This window comes from Erigeron canadensis, chromosome 2, assembly GCF_010389155.1.
Source record: "Erigeron canadensis isolate Cc75 chromosome 2, C_canadensis_v1, whole genome shotgun sequence".
Taxonomy (NCBI): Eukaryota; Viridiplantae; Streptophyta; class Magnoliopsida; order Asterales; family Asteraceae; genus Erigeron; species Erigeron canadensis.
In genome coordinates, this window is record NC_057762.1 from 40,981,534 (window position 1) to 40,991,610 (window position 10,077).

The 10,077-nt window shown below is 35.0% G+C and overlaps 1 protein-coding gene across 1 annotated transcript; it reads left to right on the forward strand.

Moving 5' to 3' along the window:
• Positions 1–6,322: 6,322 nt before the first annotated feature.
• LOC122588672 (NADH dehydrogenase (ubiquinone) complex I, assembly factor 6) lies at positions 6,323–8,081 on the forward strand. Its single transcript, XM_043760840.1, has 2 exons — positions 6,323–6,419; positions 6,957–8,081. Exon 2 carries the CDS (start codon positions 6,980–6,982, stop codon positions 7,889–7,891), a length of 912 nt encoding a protein of 303 aa, XP_043616775.1. The 5' UTR covers positions 6,323–6,419; positions 6,957–6,979; the 3' UTR covers positions 7,892–8,081.
• Positions 8,082–10,077: the final 1,996 nt, after the last annotated feature.

Below are 10,077 nucleotides of genomic sequence, written 5' to 3' on the forward strand. Positions count from 1 at the left end.
AAAAATCTAGGAACTGTTTGGTTTAAAGATTTCAATGGAAGTTGAAGGAACGAAATTTGGTATTTCACTTGTTAACCTAACAAGACAAGGAATGAATCATTGCATTGAAATCTTTGAACCAAAAGGCTCCTTACATGGACCATCTAAAGTAACCACCGTAGTTGACCATCAAGAATTCTAGGGTATTCATTAATTCTTGCCCCTGAATCCGAACCTAATTAACATTTTGAATCCTTGAGGGCCTTTAGAGTGATAATTATGAGAGGATCTTGCTGAGAGCTTCATACTTAGGATAATTCCTATTAGGATCCTATGCAGAATCTCAAACTTTATTCATACTCAAGATAACTTCTATTTCAGCGGCTTGGCGCTTCAGATCCGCTCTCAGTTTGGACATCTCATTTTTTGCTTCAGTCAACGCTTTTATCTTCTGAGCAAGCAAATCTTTTATCTTGGCTATAGCATAATTTTGGTGATCATTGAGCCTGTCATTGTAGGTGTTGGTCACTTGCTCTAGACCCGATATCAACAAGAATGTTAAGAATAGTTCTTTACGAAAATCTGAATGTCAATAAAAGTTGTGATGCTTACTGTTGAGATGTTGGCTAGTGCTTCTTTTGAACTTAGGGACAAAGGAGACTTTGCAAGAGGAGTTTTATCAAGAGGAGCCCCCTTCAGTGAAGCATCATCCTGCTCTATAACCCATGATGTCCTATTCCTTTTGGCAGAAGAAGGAAAGGGAAGAATTCGTTCTTTAGGAGCAGCAGGGGCAGTTTTTCCAACCTTCACAGGAGTCTTTCCATCGAGAGCTTTGAGATCTTTTAGACTGAAGCTACCAGGTTGTCCTAAAGTAGTTAAAACTGATGAATCAATCCCTATTACTATATTCGTATAACATGCATAAATTTTATGACTTACTAGTCTTATGGGCAATGTTATCACCCGACTCCTTAGGGATGTCAGTCTTTTTATCTGCCTTGATCACCCTCTCAAGACGCTTGTTACCTTCTTTCATTGCAAGGACTTCATTTTTTGTGGAGGCAACATCCTTCAGTATAGGAACAACAGGGGCAGTTTTTTCAACATTCACAGGAGTCTTTCCAGCAAGATCTTTGACATCTTTTAGACTGAAACTGAGATCTTTGAGATCTTTTAGACTGAAGCTACCAGGTTGTCCTAAAGCATGTAAAATTGATCAATCAATCCTTATTACTATATTCGTATATTACGTATAGATTTTGTGACTTACTAGTATTCTGGGCAATGTTATCACCCGACTCCTTAGGGATGTCAGTCTTTTTATCTGCCTTGATCACCCTCTCAAGATGCTTGTTACCTTCTTTGATTGCTAGGACTTCATCTTTTGCGGAGCAAACATCCTTCAGTATAGGAACAGCAGGGGCAGTTTTTTCAACATTCACAGGAATCTTTCCATCGAGATCTTTTAGACCAAAGCTGAGATCTTTGAGATCTTTTAGACTGAAGCTACCAGGTTGTCCTAAAGCATGTAAAACTGATCAATCAATCCTTATATTACTATATTCGTATATTACATATAGATTTTGTGACTTACTAGTATTCTGGACAATGTTGTCACCCGACACTTTGGAGATGCCAGTCTTTTTATCTGCCTTGACCACCCTCTCAAGACGCTTGTTACATTTTTTGATTGCAAGGACTTCATTTTTTATGGAGGCAACATCCTTCAATATAGGAGAAGCTGTGGCAGATTTTTCAACCTTCACAGGAGTCTTTCCATCGAGATCTTTGAGATCTTTTAGACTGAAGCTATCAGGTGGTCCTAAAGCATGTAAAATTGATCAATCAATCCCTATTACTATATTCATATATCAGTATATCACATATAGGTTTTGTGACTTACTAGTCTTCGGGGCAATGTTGCCACCTGACTCCTTGGGGATGTCAACCTTTTTATCTGCCTTGACCACCCTCTCAAGACTCTTGTTACCTTCTTTGGTTGCAAGGACTTTATTTTTAATGGAGGCAACATCCATCAATAACTCAGATTGCCAATCTTGAGAAGTAACAGTAACTCGATTTAGAAATATATGAAATAGTTAGATTTAAAAAGACAAATGTATTTAAGAATTTTCATGAAACAGAATAGAGAATTTAACATGCACCATGAGTATCTTCACTTGGAACCAGATCTCTCAGTTGCATTGTAACATCATCTTGAAGATCCACTGATGATGTATTAAGCCCATCATCATAATCATTACCTGACTGCAAGCTATATATCTACAAACGCATGATGGAGTTATGGACAAAATAAGGTTTGAGACAAAACTCGAAGTGAGTTTATTTTAAGGGATAAAGCGCTTTCAACTTTATATTAGTAAAGACGAAGTGCTACCTGAACTTCAGGGGTTACTCTACTGGTGAACTTTCTAGGCAACTTATATGCTAGTATTGGCCAAAATGTACTCAGCTGCTCACGAACCTGAGCAAACATAGTTTTTATGCCTTAGAATGACCAAATATCATCATGCAAAAGAAGAAATTTGTACATGATCAACAACATTAAAACTTTCTATGGATACATGATCTTACAGCCTTGATAACTCCCCATGTAGATTCAAACGGATAAACCTCCATGGATCCAGCAATAGGTTTGTCTTCAAGTAATACTTCTACACAAGCAAGAACTGAATTTGCCAAGGAGTTCAGATTGTATCCTCCTTCTAATGCCATTATAATCTTCCCGCTACTAAACCCCATCAGCTACACAAGCATCAAACAACAAAATTACCATTGCAATATCCGTTCTAAAAAGTTGAATGTTTGCTTTATGATATCAAGAGCATATTGTTCATATAAAACGAGAACACAATCCATCATTCTTGAATGCTAACCTTCTTTAACAGTATAGAAAAACCATGTGGTGTGACACAGCAACCTCCAAGAGGATCACCAACAGCTGTTCAAGGATAAAATTTAGAGATTATTTTAATACGGGTAATCATTGGAATATAGATACATAGATGTGCGTGGATGGGTGTGTTCATTGATAGTTAATTGAGATGACCTGCATCAAATCCGGCTGAAATTAGAATTATGTCAGGGTTAAATTCTTTTGCAACGGGGATCAATATATGATCCCAAACAGCAATATAATCTGCATCCCCACACTGATCATTCTCCCATGGAACGTTTATATTATATCCTACACCATGCCCCTCACCCGTCATGACATGAGAACCATCTTCACCAGTAGGATAAAAACTTCCATGCTCATGCCTACATGTTTGTAATACGTATATCCTAAGAATAAGCATGACTAAGAGATCATGTGTTTTACATAATTATGTTTAATAACGAGTAACAGACTTCTCGGTATATTTGAAATGCAGATGCCATTTAAACAAAAATGACATGAGAAATACATTGAAAAAGCTATGGAAGATTAGTTGGTTATACCGTATGAAAACATTTTGATCTGCAATAAAGGTATATAAGATTGCATAGACAAATTATGTATGCCCTGTGTACCTGTGAACAGAAAAGACCAACACTCTGGGGTCCTTATAGAACATCTTTTGAGTACCATTTCCATGATGGACATCCCAATCAACTACTAATATCTTGTTGATACCTAGCTCCTAGAACATCAGAAGATTCAACTTAGTAAACTGTTATCAATCAAGCATTTTGACTTCCCAAGTACATAAGCATTGGTACATATGTTATCGACATAAGGACACATATAGGCCTCACTTTTGTATCAAGGAGAAATCTTGTTGCAATTGCTACATTATTGAAAAGGCAGAATCCCATTGGTTCACTTTTTCCGGCATGGTGTCCAGGAGGTCTAACAATAGCAAAGGCAGAGTTAAGCTCCCCTTTTGCAACTTTCTCAGCAACCTGTCAAGCATGAAGCAACTCATCTATTAATATTTTAATACAGTCTAGCAAAAGATGGAATATGATATGTGTTGTTTTGAGCCTCATACCTTAAGCACAGAGCCAGCAACAAGATATGCAGAGTCTGATGAATCTTTATTAAAGTATATTGAATCGTACTTTGCAGCCACCTTGTTTCTTTGTAAGATCTTTTTGGAGCTTACGGTTTTTATCAAATTAATGTGAATTTTGGTATGAACAGCAGCTAGATATTTGTCTTCCACATGTTTGGCATCAAACACCACACATCTGAAAACACAATATAGCATTCAAGTTATATCATGAACATATCACTGGAATGATTTAAAGATAGACGTCTCTCCCTGAGATATTATTCCCTTATTACTAGATTTGCAAAAAAACCACAGTTTGAAACCACAAAATACATTGCATCAGTACTTTATTATATCCTGAAACTTCATACATCATTCCCCCCTTTCCTTTCTGTTTTTTTAGTGAAGGTTAAATATTTGGAGAGAAAATATAGAAGATTTTTACTCTAAAATAATACTTTCAAATCTTATCAATTCACAACCTTTCCTTCCTTAAAACAAAACTCAAAAACCCAACTTATTTTAAAACCATTTGGATTCAATTCTTTTCCTCCCTAGATTTTTGTATTCGTTAATTTAAACAAAAGACTCAACTTTGCTGCATATAAAACTTTAACTATTATTAAAGATTTAGAATAATAAACATTAGAGTATTCATTTATTAAAAGATTCAGCTTTTATAGTTTATTATTGATATATAAGGGATTAATTCATATAAAACAAAGGTTATTGTAAGACATATAAGACACAATGAGGATATATAAGTTTCTATAATGTATAAATATATATAGCAAACACAAGCCGACAATCTAAGAATGTAAAGGGAGTGAGTGTGTGTGAGAAAGTAGAAGCGACCTGTTTGGAATTCCAACAGACACAAGTTTGTCCCAGATGGTACGGATACGGTCGGGGTTTTCGGGATGTGGTTCGCGTTTAGGTGTTGAGTGCTTACACATTCTTTCATCATACACCAGCCCAACACGACGCCGTTTTCCCAAAACCGATGCTGATGAAACTTGAGCTCCATTCCGGCTGATTTGATCGGGCGGGAACTCCATAACACTGTTCAAAAATGAAAGCGGGCAATGAAAGGTGGCGCTTTTGGGAAGTTTTTACTGGGTGTTTGGTTAGTTGGGTTTCTAAGTAAAAATGGACATGAAAATGAGATATCCTCGTATGATGTTTATTCCAAGTAAATGATTTGTATTGTTGATTATAATAAACTCTTTATTTATGGAATAATTATATTTTTTAGAACCCCTATTAATTATTCGAACCCCAACAGTGATATTCAAGGTAGACAAAATACTGCAAGTTGAAACTTACGCACTTCTGTATAACATAAGTGATAACATATACGCCTACACGCTAGACAAATACCCAAATTCATGAAAAATCAAGATTCAATCCAAGCCAACATCCCATCTTCTAGTTCTCTCAAAGAGGGTCCCAGCTAGTCACTTAATCAAAGACCAATTGGTTATGGAATAGTTATCTTATTTGATACAATATAGAGAACTCACGCACTGCTGCCACGTTGCGACGTCGGGTTTTGTTATGTAGTCTACCAACTTTCTAAATAAAGATTAGCATTCTTAATGCCATATATGACGGGTTTTTTTAATGACATGTGTTCCATTAAAACATATAAGTTGAGTTTCATCTATATCTATATCTATACTATATTATAAAGCAAATCCACTTTTCAACTTTCAACATTCATCTATATCTATACTATATTATAAAGTAAATCCACTTTTCAACTTTCAACTTCAATAATATACACATATTAATGCATGATGTACCATACATCAATGCATACAACTTTCTCTCTCCTCCATAAATCATTTTATTCCTTTAATTTTTTCAAAATCTTTTATCTCAAAAACTGTACATCGATAAATTATAAAAATTATATGAGTGTTCTTAAAATTCCATGCTCTTTCATTAGAGATGTCATTCGATATACTTTCGACGAATTTTTAAATCCGAGGGTGGAGCCCGTACGACTAAGGTTGTATGACATATAACCTCTTATGACCTATCACACTTTATGACCTAGCTATCACCCTCATCATTTTACCGCCGCAACGCACGAGTACTTGTTCTCATAATTTTTAATGTATGATCGTATTTATCAGTTTATCATATTTAGTTAAATTTTGTCTAACATCATTATTATATGTTAAGGTATAATCTAATTATTTTTTCTCATAATCTTATTTTATTTTATTTATTTAACCCAATGTTATGATGATATGGACTTACAAGTAATGGACCAAGTATGTATATATGAAACTCGAAGGTCCAAATGCAACTATTGTGTGTCTGACTACACGAGAGGTGGACTTATTTAGGGCCACTCAGCCACCACACGCCCAGCCCAACGAACCACCGCCTTCTGATATCGCCGGCACCGCACACTTTCCATTAACTGATCAGGTCTGCGTCTTTATCCGATTTACCTTTCTTATCTGCGTTCTGTTTACACTCATACAAATAATTATTATAAATCGTGCTTTTAGAGCCTGTGATTTGGGGTTTTATTTTTAACTTACTAAACTGCTGGGATCTCTTCGCTTACTTGAATTCAATCTCACAAGCACAGTAGATCTCTCATGTTAGTTAAGCGTGTTTGGGCGAGACTAGTATTATGATTAGGAAGTTCTCAATTAGCAGTTTATAGTAGTATTCTAAAAAAATCAAGTGTTTATGTTTGCTTATTTTGTAGTGAATAAGCACTTTTTACTAAGCAACGTTAAAGGTGTTTGGTTTAAAGTAGCTCAAAAAAGATAACAGTAAGCTATGTGATTCCAAGCAAATTAGGTAATAGAATAAGATTAATTTATTATTCAAAGTAATATGTTGAAGCATGTAACAATGTATTTCTAATTTCTTGGTGTTTATGTTCGAATAAGCTTCCTATAGCGAGTAACCTTGTAATTAGCCTAGTATTCTGATCAAGTTTTCATGTTCCAGCTGTGAACTGAAGTCGAGATTGAATGAGCGGTGCTTCCACATCTGGCAGCTTAAAAGTTGCATTCTCACATTGTGTACAGCAAGTCAGAAACTATGACTACCATCACTACCTCTGCCTTCTTGAGCTACCTACAAATATGCGTCGAGCTGGTTTTGCTCTTCGTGCCTTCAATGTTGAAACGTCCAGGGCAATGGATGTTGCTTCCGACCCCAAGATTGGGTTGATGCGACTTCTTTGGTGGCAAGATGCCATTGACAAAATCTTCAAGAACAAAGTAATTGAACACCCGACAGCCCAGGCGCTTGCATCTGTCATAAATGAGCAGAAAGTCAGCAAGAGCTGGTTGAAGCGGTCTGTTGAGGCTCGTATAAATGATGCTCAAAGAGATGTTGATGATATCTATCAAACAATAGAAGAGTTGGAGAAATACGCTGAAGATACGTCTTCTACTATTCTGTATACAACGCTTCAAGCGGGTGGTATAACATCAACTGCTGCAGATCATGCAGCTTCACATATTGGTAAGGCAAGTGGGCTTCTTTTGCTCATTAAGTCACTTCCTTACCATGCCAACCGTAACCGCCAGTTTTCTTATATACCCGTTAAAGTGGCGGAAAAACATGGGTTATTACTTAAGCAAGGAGAGAGGTTAGAGATTAGAACAAATTCACGTGAGAGGCTTAATGATGCAGTTTTTGATATGGCATCTACGGCTAATGCCCATTTACAGAAAGCTCGGGCCTTGGCTGAATCGGTCCCCAAAGAGGCGCGATCGATACTTTTGCCTGCTGTGCCATCACAGGTAATTCTGGATTCTTTGAGTCGTGTGGGGTTTGATGTGTTTGACCCTAGGCTAAATCGTGGGATTTTGGGCATTCCTCCATTGATGTTTCAGCTAAAACTGAAGTGGCATTCATGGCGGGGTGTATACTAATGATTTTAGTTTTGTTTCATTTTTGCTGATTAATAACAAAGGCATTAGGTATTCTATTTATAGCACCAGATACGAGTGGAGCGCATTGTAGTTCATTCGTATGATGCTCATGATTTTGTACCAAATGTTGTTTATGTTGGATCTCTCATTCACTGACATATATTGAAGGGAGCATGTTATTTTTCTGTGATACAAATATCCCCCCTGCCTTTTACCCTTTTCAACTGCAATTCCCTTCTCAAGTTGGAAGGACAGCCTATTTGAGTTAAGATACAAGTACATAATTAGTTTCAATCCAAGAAATTCTTTATTTAGGAGTGTCCTGAATTATGACTTAGCATAATAGTTATGAAAAATTGCAGATCAATAAAGTCACAACAAGCAAGAGAGAACTGAGCCTTTTCATCTTTTATCACTTTAAAACAATCTATCCACTACAGCAAAAGTATGTTCTAGGACACTTTCATGGAACATTTTTTTTTAGTGGTTTCCTAAAAAATACTACTACATAATACGGGACGAGTATTATGATGGAACTAATAGGACCCGTAATATGCAAGTCCTAGCTAGTAACTTAACTTATATAGGATGCTTGTCCATTAGGCTTTAATAAAAAAAACAATTTATTGTTGGACACATAATATAGATTTTGAGGTATAGTTTGATACAAATTTAGCCTAAACCATTTGTCTTTTACAGAATTTTTTTCCAAATTAGTATAATGAGAAAACTTATTTACCAAATTAGTATATTTTTAAAATTATTTACCAAATTAGTATGATTTAATGTTTCATCTAAACTTTTGCTTGAAACTTTACTTATTTGTATGCAAATGGACATCATAGGCCGTCAAAACAACATTTGAGATGCACACGTCTTTTTGATATCATAGAGTTTCTGAATAAGTATATCATGTCCGGTTAAAGTTATTGAAACATACCTTTTTTCTACCATGGACTCCATTGCGAATTTGCTCATTCCTTCGTTGTTAAACTATTAAACACTACTCGTATTAAATAATACAATTAAACACTTTCTTAAACTATTAGAGTTTAAATCTTTTTCACATGATTTAATAACAAATTTAACAACTTCAACAGGTGGGTTGTTTTTGAGCAGTGAATACGACATGGGTTTTCAAGGATTAACAAAACCATGGCTAATTAACAAATGGGTCATCGTATATAAAGATTTGGTTTAAGAGATGTGTTTTTTATTGACCATTTAAAGAATTAAGGCTCATATCAATATATATTTGAGGTTGGTTTTTTGTTGGTTTTTTCAAGTAAATGATGATACCGGCCTTTAAAATGAATGTCGTTCGCTTAAACTCGATCATCTTAGCAATAACAATATGCTGATTTCCATGCATACTTAATATATTGTCCATAGCAAATAAATAAGTAAAGTTTAAAGCAATTTTTTAGATAAAAATATTGAATTATACTATAAATAATTTTGAAACTATACTAATTTGGTAAATAAGTTTTTTTATTATACTAGTTTGGAAAAAATCTCTCTTTTACAGTAATATTTTTTTTCCCCAATTTGAAAAGGCTGTGCATAAAATAAAATGATCATGAGTCGTGACTTAAGGTTGAAGCACTTGGTCACCGTTTCTCAGAATTTAGAATGGAAGTGTTATACGTTTTTATAACACCAAAGTGGTCCCTCCGTCTCCAACATATGTTTAGCAAAATTAGTTGGTAGTTATAGCTGCAAGCTGATCGCCGAAACTTTTTAAAATATATTTTAGTGTTTGGTGAAGTAGTTGTAGCTTTTAATAAATGTATAAAACGACAATAATGGACATAACTAAAAAATACCTAATATATTAAACATAGGTATAAAAACATATATGTATGTTGCATATATATGTTAAATTTATTCTATATTAAATACATAATATTAAAAGAACACCAATTTGTGTCTTGTATCTACACATATGTACTGCTATAATTTGTTTTGTTAATTTTACTTTATGTTTGTTGTGTGTTGGATGACCTATCCAAACTTTTGTACCGTCACTCACAGAATATAAATATCTAAAAATCAGAGAAGTTGTCACCGTTTAACTAACTTACATTAAGGTCATTTATGGAATGTTTTATCCAAAAGCTGGAAGCTTTTTTCAAATGCTAGGTTGTGTAGCGTTAAGCTGTAAGCTTGTTCTTAGAAGCTTGAAG